Below are 15854 nucleotides of genomic sequence, written 5' to 3'. Positions count from 1 at the left end.
GAAATGGATGGCACCAGGAAACTATCGTCTAGATAGGGAAAACAATACTTCGTCTGACAACAAATGGTGCGGCAATATCAGGTCTCAGCATTTGGTGAAAACTTTTGTGGGAAAAAGTAAGGCCGCATGGAAGAACTTTGTATGGCCGAATGGTTACCTTCCTGGAAAAACGAGGTAGCATCAGGTACTAGGGTGTATTGATATGGAAGTATATGCCTGCTGCATAGGCAGTGTGATCCCCGGGATGAAGGACTGAAGAATGTTTCTGAGAGAAGCAGTCTGTATCTATTATTATTATTATTAGTTTGTTGGGTTTTTTTTAAACATATTGAATCAATGTAATGTGAGTTCAAATTGGGGAAATAAGTGGGTAACTTTGTCTCCCCGAGGCAAAGAGGGTAGCTTTATGATTTTTTAAAAACCTGACCGGGGCTTTGGAGGCTAAGGATCCGTAGGATGCCGCAGCTGGCGTGGCGTGCTAGTACTCGGATGAGGTGCGTGTAGATGATCAGCTTGTTCCCTTGATGGTCGATAAGACGGCGCTCCCAAGCGAAGAAAGGTTGAAGGTTATTTACCTTTCCTTTTTTTTTTTTTTAATACTCGGTAGAGGTTCAAGGTTGAATATTGATGTAATGAGAAGATGGATGTTTGACCGTATCGGTGAAGTGATCTTCTAATAATTTGACTGGATGACCTGGTAATACGCCCAGTTGTTGTTATACCTTTTCCGTTATGGCGCCAAATTTTAACCATGGAAGGTGGATAGCTGCCAAGGTATTTGCTGGAGTCTTAACGAGACTTCCAAGCTATGGAAAAAAAGAACAAATGGAATTGAGGAAGTGCTTCCACCTTTACTCAAGGTTAAGGTATAGAGGCAAGGCTTGTTAGAAAATGTGGTTCTTAGAGCCTGTCGAGTATCAAGACATGCGAAGCACAAGTTTGAGGTTAGCTTGGGGGCGTGTGATCCTTTTCGAAGAAAGACTTTACCCTTTTTATTTTCTTTTATATACATATATTTTTTTTTTTTTGAGAAATCGTCCACTGATCTATTCTCAGTTGGCGATTTTATTGGAACGGATCCTGTAGCACGCGATGTTTGCATCGTCTACCCAACGACCCCGGAGTGAGGTGGAAGGTGAACGTTAGTGTGGAAAAAAAACGAATTTTCCAGTCGAACCTCTAGTCAATGCTAGAAAAATGTTGGAGGATCCAACAAGGGAGTCTTTCCACAATGCTGTGGTAGGTTATTGGTTCAGCAGGAACCTCCCAATCTCTAAGATGCCCAGCAGCCATGTTCGTGGAAGTAGAATGCAAACGGTGTTTATAATAGTCAGTGCCCAACCTATATTGACTGTATAGGTGGTATATGTGCTCAAGGACGAAGTTGGGTTCAGTTTGCCCATCTACGTCTATATTGTATTTTATTTATTTATTTATTGAATGCCTATTAGTAGGCTACGCACTGGTTTGAGGGGCCATCATTCTTTCTTTTAGTTTACTTTTTGTATTTTTTTTTTGCAAACGCCTTGGTGTTAGAAGGCGTTGGTGGGCATAAGTGCGTGTGTACACTTGGCACCTGCATTTTAATTTTGGCGCGACCTGTGTCCGCACACATAGTCCGGCGTGCTCAGTGAGCCCTGTGCTCACAATCCGGTTGTGTGTTGCGCCTCTTTTTTTTTTTTTTTTTTTAACATACACACCTTGGTGTTAGGAGGCGCTTGAGAAACACAATAGTGTTTTTACACTTGGCACCCACGCCCATGTTGTGGCATGTCTGGTGCCCGTGCCAATGCTCCGGCGCTCTCGTTGAGTCCTGCAGTCATCTTCCCGCTTGGGCTGTGCCCTTCTGTTGACATGGATGTGCCGAAATCAATAGCAAGGTCAGGGCTTATCAGCATGGATGTTTTGGCGCGCTCGACGCCCACTTCGATGTGTCGGCATGCTTGCTCTTGTGTTTGCCCGCCCGGCGGCTGTGTCGATGCACCAGCAGCCGCGGCGATGCTCCGGCGCCAGCGTCAATATCTCGGCGCTCGGGCGCCTATGTCGACGCTCCAGCGCTGTGTCGGTGTCTCGGTGCGCCAGTGCTCGCTTTGATGCCTTGTCGTGCCAGTGCCCGTGTTGGCGCATCGTCGCCCGCATTCAACAATCGGCTGTCTGACTGAAATTTTGTAAGTGGTAGCGGCGTGGAAATAGCGCATCGGATTTGGCGGTATTTACAGTCGGGAGGCTGGCATGGATATGCCCTAGCTTCCGTTAGCAGCCCACAATCATATTCCTGTGTCCCTCCCCTGGCCTCTACTTGGTGCCAGCCCGTAGAATCGGGGGGTTTACCAAGGAGGCTTGCTGAGGTAATCATCGTCCGGAAGGGGGAGGGGGTGCCCCGAGATGCTGCAAAAACTCTCTCGTATGGGCAGGCTGCTGAGAAATTTATTTATTTATTTATATCTTCTTTACTCTTGTTTCCTTTCTTCTTGTATAAATAGATATAAATATATAGATGGTTTTCATTGTTTTTAAGTTGAAGAGAGGAGAAGTAGAGAAGTAGAGCTCCGCGCACACTGTTGCACGGAAAAATTCATGACTGAGGCGCTTGAGGTAATCCTGTCAGGATACAGGACGGAGGGAGTACCTAGCTAAAAGTCTTTAATAGACTTTGAGAGCTCCGCCACCTAGTGGCACGGAGGACGTACCCATACAGCATGGCTAATTCAGCTGCTTATCTACGTGAAAAAGTCATTTTCCTTTTGCTCAGGTCTCCTATCATCTCTTGTCCTACTTCCAACTACTGTGTTTTGTCTATATCAATCTGATTTCCAGTATATCCAAACAGATATGCATGAGACATAGTTGCACCAAATTGACAAATTTATTATGAATATCCTGAAAACCAAACTGGCCAGGTGAAGCCTGACAACCAGCATCAGAGCCACTAGTCTAGACACTGTTCCAACAATTGGTATAATTCAGTTTTTAATGATCTGCAAATGTATCTTAAATGTATTTATTTAAAAATGTTTACTGCACATTCCAAGGATCCTGGCAGTTTATATTAAAACATACATAAAAGTAAATAAAATATATAGCACACAACGTGGGCACACCCTGGATAAAAAGAAAGAAAAACCATGTCCATAAAGGGGTAGATTTTTAAAGTTATGCGCGGGCGTAGATTTGTTCGCACAACCCGGCGCGAAATCTATGCCCGATTTTATAACATGTGTGCGCTGCCACGCGCATGTTATAAAATTCAGGGTTGGCACGTGCAGGGGGGGGTGCACAATTGTGCAACCTGCGCGCGCCGAGCCGCCTGTCTCCGTTCCCTCCGAGGCCACTCCGAAATTGGAACGGCCTCGGAGGGAACTTTTTTCGGGGCCCCCCCCCCACCTACCCCTCCCTAACCCATCCCCCAGCCCTAACTAAATCCCCCCCACCTTTGTTAAGAAAGTTACGCCTGCCCAAGGCAGGCATAACTTGCGCGCGCCGGCGGGCTGCCGACACACCATTCCCCAGCCCAGGGGCTGGTCCAGAGGCCTTGGCCACGCCCCCAGAACACCCCCGGGCCGGCACCACGCCCATGGCCCCGCCCCTGGAACACCCCAAATGCCATGCCGCCCCCGACACGCATCCCGGGACTTTGGGCGCTCTGGCGGCCTATGCAACATAGGCGCGCCGGCGCGCAGGGCTTTTAAAATCTGCCCCAAAGGTCTTACATATTTCTTGTTTCTGAAAAATTCTCTTAGCTAATGATTCTGGATTTCATTTGCTCATTTAAACAGCCATGTTTCAAGGTCTGGTTTTTTTTTTTGGGGGGGGGGGGGGTTGTCTTTTAAAGATTTCAGTGTCCATTGTGTTTCTCTGCATGGAATTCCAGATAATAGATCCAGCAACTGAAGAAGCGCGGTCTCTCACTTACCCTAGGTAAACGTACTATAGGTACTGTTATAGCAGACCCTTACTGACAGATCTTGGAGTACGCTGTGATGTGTTGTTCCCAGTGTCCATTAGTTCCCATGACTATCTTATGCAAAATTAATAGGACTTTGTACTGTACCCTAAACTGAATTGAGAGCCAATGAAGTGCAGACAGCACCAATGTTATGTTTTCGTACCTTGCACGACCGGGAAGAACATGTGCCGCTGAGTTTTGGAGTAACTGAAATGCTCTAAGTGTATTTCCTGGTAAACCTACAAGTAATGAATTACAATAATCTATGCTTATTTAGAACTTTTCTATACCGACTTTCCAGTAACAGAATTACTGATCAATTCGGTTTACAATTTGAACAATAACAACAGTGACAAGTAAATGTCTTACAAGGAACAGGAAGAAAATAACTTGGAAATAAATATGTGGGTTGATTACATAAAAAGTACTATATACAAATATACTATATACAAATATATACAAAGCCTAAAGATGGGTAGAGGCACTAAACAATGGCGTTGGACTGTCAAGAGGGTGGGTATTGGGATTTGGACTGCCAAGGAGTTGGAGTTGGTTAGACAAATTCTTTTGGTATTCCTTGTGGTATTTTGGGGGTATTCTTTGGGGTTTCAAAGAAGGTCCAGAGCTGAACTTGGATAGTTCTTGTGTAATTCTCTTGTTGGTTGTTTAAAATAAATTGAAGTTCTTATATAGCTTTCTTGTAGGTTGAATGAAAATAACCTTGAGGGGTCCTTGGCAGATATTATTCCGCAGGCTGATGTTATGGAAAAGCTTGATGGAAGAGCCACGTCTTAAGTTTTTTTTTGAAAATAATGGGGCATTGTACTGATTTGAGTTCTGGTGGGAGACTATTCCAGAGTTTGGGACCAGCTGTGGAGAATGCTCTTTTGCTTAACGTTGATTTCATTGGTGGAGTCTGGAGGTTGTTTCTGTAGGCTTTTCTCACTGGTCTTGTAGATGTGTGGCGTTGTAAAGGGATTTTGAGCTCAAGTGGTGTTAGGTTATGTAGTGATTTGTGTATTGTTGAGAGCACTTTGAAGCGTATTCTGAAATTGACGGGCAGCCAATGTAGGCTTTTTAATATTGGTGAGATGTGGTCTCTTTTGTTAGTCTTGGTTAGAATCCTTGCCGAAGCGTTTTGCAACATCTGTAATGGTTTTAAGGTGTTTGCGGGGAGGCCCACTAGAAGAGCATTGCAATAATCTATTTTCGTGAGAATGATTGCTTGTAGAACCAGTCGGAAGTCATGGAGATGGAGGAGTGGTCTAAGTCTTTTTAAGACTTGTAATTTGAAGAATCCATCCTTTACTATATTGTTGATGAGAGCTCTATAATTCATTTGGTTGTCAAGTATGACACCAAGATTTCTGACTTGTGGTGACAGAGTTAGTTGAGGAAAGAGGTTGGTGCTGGGAAGTGAGTATGTTCCATCTTGAGAAATGAATAGGTATTCTGTTTTGTTTTGATTAAGAATAAGATTTAGGCTTGCGAGTAAGTTGTTGATGGCTTGTAGGCATGTATTCCAGAAGTCCAGAGTTTTTTGTAGAGATTCAGTGATTGGGATTAGAATCTGTACATCGTCTGCGTATAGGTAGTGTATGAGATTTAGGTTGACAAGGAGTTGGCAAAGTGGGAGGAGGTAGATATTGAATAAGGTTGGTGAGAGTGACGATCCCTGTGGGACTCCCAAGTCGCAAGTGACTGGTTGCGATTCTTCCTTGTTGACCTTGACTTTGTATTGTCTGTTCTTAAGGAATGATTTAAACCAGTTGAGAGCTGTATCTCTAATTCCAATGTCTGAAAGGCGATCTATTAATGAGTTATGATTGACCGTATCAAATGCTGCTGATAGGTCTAGGAGGATGAGTAGACAGGGACATCTTTTTTCAAGATTCAGTAAGATGGAATCCGTTAATGAGATTAGGAGGGTTTCTGTGCTTCTGGATTGGCGGAAACCGAACTGGGCTGGAGAGAGAATGTTGTTGTTGTTAATGTATTCTGTGAGTTGTTTATTTGCTACTCGTTCTAATATTTTAGCGATGAATGGTAGATTTGCTATTGGGCGAAAGTTTGCTGGGATATCCGGTGAAAGATTAGGTTTTTTTAGGAGTGGCTTTATGATTGCCATTTTGAGAGAGTCGGGAACTAGTCCTTGAGATAGGGAGCAATTGATAATTTGTGCAATGTGTTTGGAAATGGTTTTGGCGCATGAAATGAGGAGGTTGATGGGAATGGTATCTTGAGGATGTGAGGAAGGTTTGATTTTTTTTAGGATGTTTTCTATCTCTAAGGAGGAGGTGGTTTCAAATTCGCTCAGGCATGTCTTTTGTGATGGGCAGGTAATCTGTGGTGTGACTAGCGTAGAATTGTTGTTGTTCTTGGACTGCGCTAATAGGTTTGGGATCTTATTCTTGAAGTAAGTTGCGAGTTCTCCCGCTTTGCTTGCCGCTTTATCATCTGGTATGGCTGTTGATGGAGGTTTTGTGAGAGAAGAGACCAGTGAAAAAAGCGCTCTGGGGTCAAAGATGAAGTGGTGAATTTTTTGTGAGTAAAAATCTTTTTTTGCTTGGAGGATGGATGTTCTGTATAGGTGCATCGTGGATTTGAATGTCGTGAGGTTAGGAGATGTTGGGTTTTTACGCCAAAGTACTTCTTTTTTTCTGAGCTCCTGTTTTATAGATTTTAACTTTGGTGTGTACCAGGGTTTTCTATTGTCTTTATTTGCTTGGGTGGCTTTGGTGATAATAGGGCATGAAGAATCGGCCACTTTTCTGGTGATGTTGTTCCAGGATAATATGGCTGAGTCCGCGTTTGTGAGGTCCAGCTTGTTAAGTTCAATGGTTAGCTTGTTGTTGATTGTCTCCTGGCTGCATATCTTCCTGAATTGGATAGTGTTATTTTGTTTTTTTGGGGGGAGTAGGTAGGTTTATTTTTAGTACAGTGTTGATCAGCTTATGGTCTGACCAGGGAACTGTGAGGCATGTGGGGTTGGAGGATGGAGAAAGATCTTGGTTTATGAAAATGAGGTCCAGCGTATGACCTGCTTTGTGGGTAGGTTCTTTGATTAGTTGTTTGAAACCTATGAAGTTTAGTGCATTTAGGAATGTTTCACAGCTCGTTGAGTGAGGATTAACATCCACGTGAAGATTAAAGTCCCCCAGGAGTATCGCTGGATTGTCGGTATTGACGTGCTTAGTTATATTTTCTATTAGAGGTGAAGGATCATTTTCTAGGTATCCTGGGGTAGCGTATATGAGACCTATTTGTAGGTGGGCAGCTTTAAAAACTGCGAATTCTAGAGAGTGTGAGGATATTGTAGTTTTTAGCTCCATTCCTAGTGTTTTTTTTGCTGCAAGGAGGAGACCGCCTCCTCTTTTTTTGAGTCTAGGAATGGAGAATATGTTATACGCGTGCGTAGGGAGTTGGTTGATAGTAGCGATGTCTTCTGGTTTTCACCATGTTTCGGTGACTGCAAATAGGTCCGTGTTTGTTTCCATAAGGTAGTCATGTAGGAGGTGAGTTTTCTTAGTCAGAGATTGTGCGTTCAACAGTGATAAGGTGAAGAGTGAGAGGCCAAGTAGTTGGTTTAAGGGTGAGATGATGATAGGAATGAGTCTTTTTTGTAAGGAGTGTGGTGTAGCTTGTTTTTTTGTTGTGAATTTCTTGGCATTGTAGATGATGGGGATGGATGATACAGTCATGTTTGGTATTGTGAGTAGTTTAGTTTAGGTTATCTTTGATGTGTTTCTTTGAAGTGGTGTTAGAATAGTAAAGTGATGTCCCTGGGGTGTTCGTGCTGATTAGAGTTGATGGAGTTGTAAATATAATTTTGCTTGTGGAGGGCATGCAGTAGTACGGGTTGTTTAGAGTTTTTCTGTACTTACTGCCAATGTCCGATTGTTGCGATAGTAGTATGGATGGTGATGTTCCAGACGTCTGCGGTGGTCTGCACTCAGGTCTGCACTAAGTAAAAATAAGTATGAAGAACTGTACAGAAATCTTCAAAATCTAGAAGAATTTTCAGTCTCTTCAATATTCGTAGTTTACAATAGCCAGTTTTAATTAAATTTTTAATGTGCTCCTTCATTGTAAATTGGCTAAGGTTACCCTGAAATCACATGCTCTTAAAATGGTAATTTGTTATTCCATGAAGCCAAAAAGAGGGGAGGATCCACTGCCAGTGGTCGCCTTGACAGGAAAATAATTTCTTTTTTAGAAATATTTTAGGATAAGTTGTTGTAAAATAATTTTTTTATTTTTTTTAAATTGCTGAGAGGTATATTTCCAGCTGTTTATATGTGGTAGCTACAGAGTTAGATACTGGGACAAAAACTGAATGTCGTCCACGTAAATACGGAAGTTAAACCACACACCGCCCAACAGCTTGCATACAGGAGATGAGTACATATTGAAAAGTATCACCATAAGTGCCGATCCCTGAGGTACTGCAGCACTGACTCAATTTGATGATTTGCTCCCTATGTGGATTTGTTGTGCCCATCCTTTGATGAATGAGTTAAACTATTTGAGGACTGTCCCAGAAAGACCAAATTCCTCAAACCGCTTTGTAAGAATTCTATGAGCTATGATGTTGAAGGCTGCTGAAATGTCTAATAAGACTACAATGTATTTTTGTCCAACATCAAATCCGCGCCAGATTGTATCAAACAAACAAACAAACATCAATAATAGTAATGTTTCTGTGCTGCAGTTTTTTGAAAGCCAAACTATTTGGATTCAGGAGGTCATTCTCTTCTAAATAATCATTTAATTGTTTATATACCACATTTTCCATCACTTTAGCCAAAAATGGCAATAAAGAGATTGGTTGATAGCTTGTCAAAGCTTTAGGGTGTGCGATATCAAATTATTGCCCTGTAATCCCCACACTCGTGTTTTATTTATTCCAAATATTGACAAGAAAGTCTTCTGATAATTCTTCAGTGACATATAACTTGTTCATCACATTTTTAAGACTTAACTCCTTCTTGGCCTATATTCTGCAAATTTTCAACTCCAGGTGCTTTATTCTTTGGCAAGATTTTTCATTGTATTTTGTACTTCTTCACTGATCTTACTTATACGTTATTAGCAGATACAAAGGGTAATAATACCGCCAACAAAATGTTTCTATTCCAGAGCCAGCAATATCTAACACTGAGGCTAACCTCTTCAGGGAGTCTACTTATAGCACAGAAGCCAATGCCATGTTCCTGTCTGTCTGAAGCAGGGGATTACTGGCCATCTAGGACTCTTACATCAGCTAAAGATCTTTATCGTTTTCTATACTGTTTTCACTGTCTTTGTGGATAAGAATGAATCTGACCCTATCAGTCTGCCCCAGGGTGTTCCCCAAGGTTCCTCCCTCTCCTCTACCCTTTTCAATATATATTTATTTATTTTTATTTATTTATAGGTTCTTTTATACCGAGGTACGTAAAGGATTACATCACCTCGGTTTACAGTGAAACAGTAATTTAGCAACCAGCTTTACATATAACAGTTTAACACAGTAAAAAACAATTAACCGAAAAGACTTTACAGAATATATACAATATATACAGTATATATACTGTATATACAGTATATATACAGACTTTACAATATATATACAATATATACAGAATATATACAGAATATATACATGCTTCCTCTCACCACTCTGCTCACTAACCTGCACATCAAGCATTTCATTTATGCTGACGATGTGCAAATCATCTTCCCTTTTTCTGACTCACTCCAAACTGCCATACACAACTGGGAATCCTGCCTTTCCTCCATCACCCAACTTCTTAATGACATGCAACTAGCTCTAAATCCCAACAAGACTGAACTTTTAATCATATCTAACAAGCAACCACTTCCAGACATTCCACTTACTCATCCTTCTCTTTCCCCACACACGTTCGCAATTTAGGTGTACTCATTGATAATCACCTCACTTTTACATCATTCATTAACTCTATCATTAAGGAATGTTATTATAAGCTACAAACGATAAAAAAACTCAGACCTCTTCTTCGTTTCACGGATTTCCGCACTGTACTTCAGTCTATTATTCTATCCAAAATAGACTACTGTAACGCACTCCTCCTTGGCATCCCAGCCTCACACACCAAGCCTCTACAACTTTTACAAAATGCCGCTGCTCGTATACTGTCAAACACCAAAAAGAAGGACCATATCACTCCCATACTCATCAATCTCCACTGGCTCCCAATACACTCCCGAATTCTTTATAAGGCACTCTCCATCATCCACAAAAGTCTGCTAAACTCCAACCTCAATTGGATCAACCCCCCACTCATCCCTAGGACTTCCAACAGACCCACCCGCACAACTCTACAAGGAACTCTACGTTCTCAATCCATCAAAGCTTTCAAACTCTCCTCCACCATAAGCAGAGCTTTCTCTCTAGCCGGCCCCACTATTTGGAACTCCTTGCCTCATGATATCCGTATGGAGACATATACACCCACTTTCAAAAAAAAAACTAAAAACCTGGCTCTTCCAGCAAGCCTACCCCACGTCACCCCCCATTACATAAACTTCATCTGAAATGGATAACTCCAATTCACAAATTTGAACTCGGCCTGAATATGGATTACGATATGTCTCTGAGTTTGGTACATTGAACTGACGGAACTTTTATGTTTATAGTTATTTATATATATATATATATATATATATAGTTTATAGTCTGTAAATCAATCATATTTCTTCCCCTCCCGTGTATTGTTTTCCCTGGTTTTGTTAAGGGCTACGCCCCAAAGTTAATTGTATATATCTGTTCTTTGTAAGGGCTCCGCCCAAAAGTTCTAGTTATCTGTGAACCGATGCGATGTGCGAACGGACATCGGTATAGAAGAGACGTTAAATAAATAAATAAATAAATAAAATAAATATACATTTTAACCTAGAATGCTGAGCCTCACTGCCTGTAAACCATGCACAAAAGCAGATATTAAGCAAACCTTTTTTCTGTACCCTGGGCACTAATTGCCATGCATACGAAATTACTGAGGCTCTGGATTACACTTACTGCCTCCTTGAGCATCTGTGTGCTAGTATTCAGCATCTCCTTATCTATGTGTAAGTCCTCATGAAGCATCTCCATCGCATTCACAGCTGACTCCAGAGGTGTTACATCAGTCTCTCTGTCGAACTTGCATTCTGAAACATGAACACCCACCCCCATAAAACCAGTTCAGTCATTTCACTTCTTTTCTTTCTTTAAACAAAACTTCAAAGAAAAAATAAAACAGGCAAACGAACTACACCAAAACACCAATAACCACTAAGCTATTCCAAAACTATATCTATACCTAAAACAAGAACAGTAAATTGAACATTAAACTACTTTTCTAAATTTTATAATCAAATTACAGTCTTTATTATGGTAATTATACCTCCATTATATAAATTTTCAAAACATTTTTCTTTCAGCTAAAGTTTTTAAAAATTATATTTAAAACAGACATACATTTAAAAACATACATCTTCATGTAAACAATCTAATGTATAATATACAAAAGCACACATATACCAATTTTAATCCAAGTCTAGGAAAAACTATATCATTTGTGTCAATTTTCTCACAGTTTATAACTCAACAGTACTGAGCCAGGTAATTTGGCACCTATGGCCAAGTGAAAAACTGTGCCCTCACTCATTACACCAAGTTGGGAGTCTCTAGTAAATGTTTGAACAGTAATGTCCAAAGCTGATGCAAGGATATTAGGTGCCCTAGGGGAATCTTACAGCCTTGTGTCCGTCCCCCGTCCCCCCCCCCCCACCTTACGCTCTCCCAACACACAATTAAAAATTATGCATTTTTAATAAAGAGATTTTACATGAAAAAGGATATTCAGAGTACATTCTGAAGTAAAAGTATCACTTACATTATGATTATTATAGATATATGCACTGCTGTGGTGCCAACCAGAAAACTCTGCAAAAAAGCAAATGACACTTGGAACTTTTAACACGTCTTGGGCATGGGCTTGACCCTCAGAAAGCCATGAAAAAAGGAAAATGGGTTCTTACCTGCTAATTTTTGTTCCTGTAGTACCACGGATCAGCCCAGACTGCTGGGTTATGCCTCCTTTCCAGCAGACTGAGACAGAGAAAAACTTGGACACTCCTGTAAGTAGGATGCGCCACCTGCAGCCCCATCAGTATAAACAATATCAAAGCAGAATTAAAGTGGTAACAGGAATCCAAAACTTTAAATGGTTAAAAAAAAAATTTAGGAGACTCAACTATGTACAAAATGTGAAATCTTCATCCTGCTATAGTATGACAGAAAAAAACGATATCTGTCGAGCAGAATCAAAAAACTGGGCGGGCGTCCGGGTTGGTCCGTGGTACTACAGGAACGAAAATTAGCAGCTAAGAACCAATTTTCCTTTCCCTGTACGTACCCGGATCAGCCCAGACTGCTGGGATGTACCCAAGCCGCCTTACATGGGGTGGAACCTAGAAAGCCCCGCTCGAAGCACACCGCTGCCAAAACTCTCCGAGTCGGGAGCCCGATCATCCAAACGTTAATGCCGAGCAAAGGTAGGCAAAGATTTCTAGGTTGCCGCCCTACAGATCTCCTGAAGGGAAATCAACTGACTTTTTGCCCAGGACGCCGCCTGACAATGGAGTGAATGAGCCTTAAGACCCTCTGGAACTGCTCGCCCGTGACATATGTTTGCTGAAGCAATAGCATCCTTCAACTACTGGGCAATAGTAGCCTTGGAAGCTTAATGCCCTTTCCTGGGACTGCTCCACAAGGATCCTTTTCCCTCTGGCGCCGCCATCCCGCGCGTCCCCCTTGGCACCGGTCGGCCCTCCCCGCGCGGTCGGCGTCGGCCCATCGGGGCCAGGGGAGGTGGACCGTGACTGGCCTCTCGCGAGGCTTCGAGGCAGGCGATTCCTTCAAACAAAAAAATAAAAAGGCGCTCTTTAAACCCGGACGGCTGCAGCGGAGCAAGGCGAAGGGAACGGAAGGAGGGGAACCGGTAAGCCCACCCCGGAAGCCCCGTCGCCCACCCAGAGCCCTTTAAAGGGCCGAAACGACTCCAGGCGTCGCGCGCCTAAGGAGCGCGACAAAGGGGCCTGCCCCTTTGTGCGCCCCTTTGTGCGCTCCAGAGCGCACTAGACCCTAGCAGTGGCAGACATTCAATACTATCCTCACAGAAATTCCCACACACATCTAACACGGGCCCTCCCAAGCACTCTCCAGACACCTAGTATCCAGCATTCTTCCAGGATCCTCAGCATTCTTACAGGATCCTCAGCATTCTTCCAGCATTCATCCAGGATCCTCAGCATTCTTCCAGGATCCTCAGCATTCTTCTAACATTCATCCAGGATCCTTAGCATTCTTCCAGGATCCTCAGCATTCTTCCAACATTCATCCAGGATCCTCAGCATTCTTCCAGGATCCTCAGCATTCTTCCAACATTCATCCAGGATCCTCAGCATTCTTCCAGGATCCTCAGCATTCTTCCAGCATTCATCCAGGATCCTCAGCATTCTTCCAGGATCCTCAGCATTCTTCCAGCATTCATCCAGGATCCTCAGCATTCTTCCAACATTCATCCAGGATCCTCAGCATTCTTCCAGGATCCTCAGCATTCTTCCAGGATCCTCAGCATTCTTCCAGCATTCATCCAGGATCCTCAGCATTCTTCCAGGATCCTTATCATTCCTCCAGGTTCCAGGATCCTCAGCATTCCTCCAGCATTCATCCAGGATCCTCAGCATTCTTCCAGGATCCTCAACATTCTTCCAGCATTCATCCAGGATCCTCAGCACTCTTCCAGCATTCATCCAGGATTCTCAGCATTCTTCCAGGATCCTCAGCATTCTTCCAGCATTCATCCAGGATCCTCAGCATTCTTCCAGGATCCTCAGCATTCTTCCAGCATCCTCAGCATTCTTCCAGCATTCATCCAGGATCCTCGGCTTTCTACCAGGATCCTCAGCATTCTTCTAACATTCTTCCAAGATCCTCGGCTTTCTACCAGGATCCTGAGCTTTCTTCCAGCATTCTCCCAGCATTTATCCAGGATCCTCAGCATTCATCCAGGATCCTCAGCATTCATCCAGCCATCATCAGCTTTCATCCACTCATCCCACGAATTCAATTAGCCAACACTATACATTCCAGTCTCCCCATTACTCATTCAGCAAAAACCAGCACCGCCATACTACTTAAGCATTTTTCCCTCTAAGACTCCTCCTTAAGTCCTCAATTCCTTTACGCCTTAGAATATCATCCGCTGGCATATCCCACCAAAGTGTTCCCTTTATGCCCAACATGATGTCTGCATACCCGATACACACATTGCACCACAACATTTGCTTCAAGACGAAGCCTTTGCTACGTTATCAACCAATAACTCGCAGAAATCTCACCCCGGTGATGATCTCTCCCATCACACAATTGCTGGGACTGGCCCTTTTCACCTTAACACTTTTCAACGCTCAATCACCAAAAAAACTCACATCCTTCACGACTATCTGCTCAATGCTAAACCTGACATCTGTGCCATCACGGAGACCTGGCTGAAGCCAACTGACTCAGTCTTAATTAATCAACTTCCTACACAGATTTATGATATCTTCTCCCTACCTAGAAAAAAGAGAAAAGGGGGAGGTCTCCTCATTGCTGCAAAAAAATCTCTCAATCTCACTCTTCAATCTATCAATACAATTCCCAAACTGGAGATAGGTTTTTTCAAATCTAAGTCACTCCAAATCTTCCTCACTTACGCCCCACCTGGACTTTTAGAACAAGATGCCTCCCCTATGGTGGAAATCATAGCAAAATATGTAAATCCAGATTCTCCAGCCATAATCCTTGGAGATTTTAATTTTCACATCGATGCCAATCCTCGATCTTCTAACTGCGAAGCCTTCCTATCAGCCCTTTCAGACTTGGGATTCAAACACCACATCAACCAACCCACACATAAAGCAGGTCATACTCTTGACCTTATCTTCACAAATTCCAACCTCACCCCACTTACACCCCCTTTATGCCTCCCGGTTCCATGGTCAGACCACTTCATGATCACCACCACTATTAAATCATTGACAGGATTCTCTGCCACACGTCAGGTGACCACATTGCACTACAGGAAACCATGTCCTTCAGAAGACCTCGGCAATTCTCTAATCAAAGAACTTCCTAAGCTGGATCTATCTAACCCTAACTCTGCTATCACTTCTTGGCAAACTATTACTGAAATGATAGCCAATAACCTATGCCCACTGTCTAAAAAATCTATAGACCCTTATCAAAAAAATAAACAACCATGGTTCTCTAAGGAGCTCCGTACCCTGAAGCAAAACCTTAGACGGAAAGAAAAAGAATGGAGAAAGAACCCCAACCCCCATTCTCTAACCACATACAAAACCGCCCTCCACCATTACAGAAAGATAACGCTTCAAACAAAAAGAGATTTCTATGCCCACCGTATTCACGATATGATCTTCGATGCGAAGGCCCTTTTCTCGTATGTATCGGAACTCACCAAAACTGCTCCCCCTACTATTCCAGACGATACAGCCCAATCGAAAGCCAATGATCTGGCTTTATTCTTTCAGAATAAAATTTCAAACACCCTAGCTAAATTACCCACCAATCCAAATTCACTGCCTCCGGATACCCTCCACCGAACAAACACAGACATAAGCCTGGAATCTTTTGATCCTACCTACACTATAGAGGTGGAAAATCTGATAAAAAAAAGTGAAACCATCGACCCATCCGCAGGACCAAATCCCTTCCAAATTCCTGATTCTCATACCAGAATACATTTCCAAATATCTAGCTGATATTATTAATTGTTCCCTCTCACAAGGAATTTTCCCAGACGCCCTCAAATCAGCTACACTTAAACCCATTCTC

General features: G+C 42.6%; 1 protein-coding gene across 2 annotated transcripts in view; it reads right to left on the bottom strand.

Annotated features, from left to right (window-relative positions):
- Positions 1-15854, bottom strand: part of TERF2 (telomeric repeat binding factor 2) — a 240998-nt gene that overhangs the window by 195082 nt on the left and 30062 nt on the right. For both annotated transcript variants that reach the window (XM_029608308.1, XM_029608309.1), the window contains exon 3: positions 10989-11119. In XM_029608308.1, the coding sequence (XP_029464168.1) occupies positions 10989-11119 (131 nt within the window). The remainder of the gene's footprint in view (positions 1-10988; positions 11120-15854) is intronic.

The sequence above is a fragment of the Rhinatrema bivittatum genome, chromosome 7, assembly GCF_901001135.1.
Source record: "Rhinatrema bivittatum chromosome 7, aRhiBiv1.1, whole genome shotgun sequence".
In the NCBI taxonomy this organism is placed as follows: domain Eukaryota; kingdom Metazoa; phylum Chordata; class Amphibia; order Gymnophiona; family Rhinatrematidae; genus Rhinatrema; species Rhinatrema bivittatum.
Note: the sequence above shows the minus strand (reverse complement) of the source record. Positions and strands in the feature narration are given on the sequence as shown.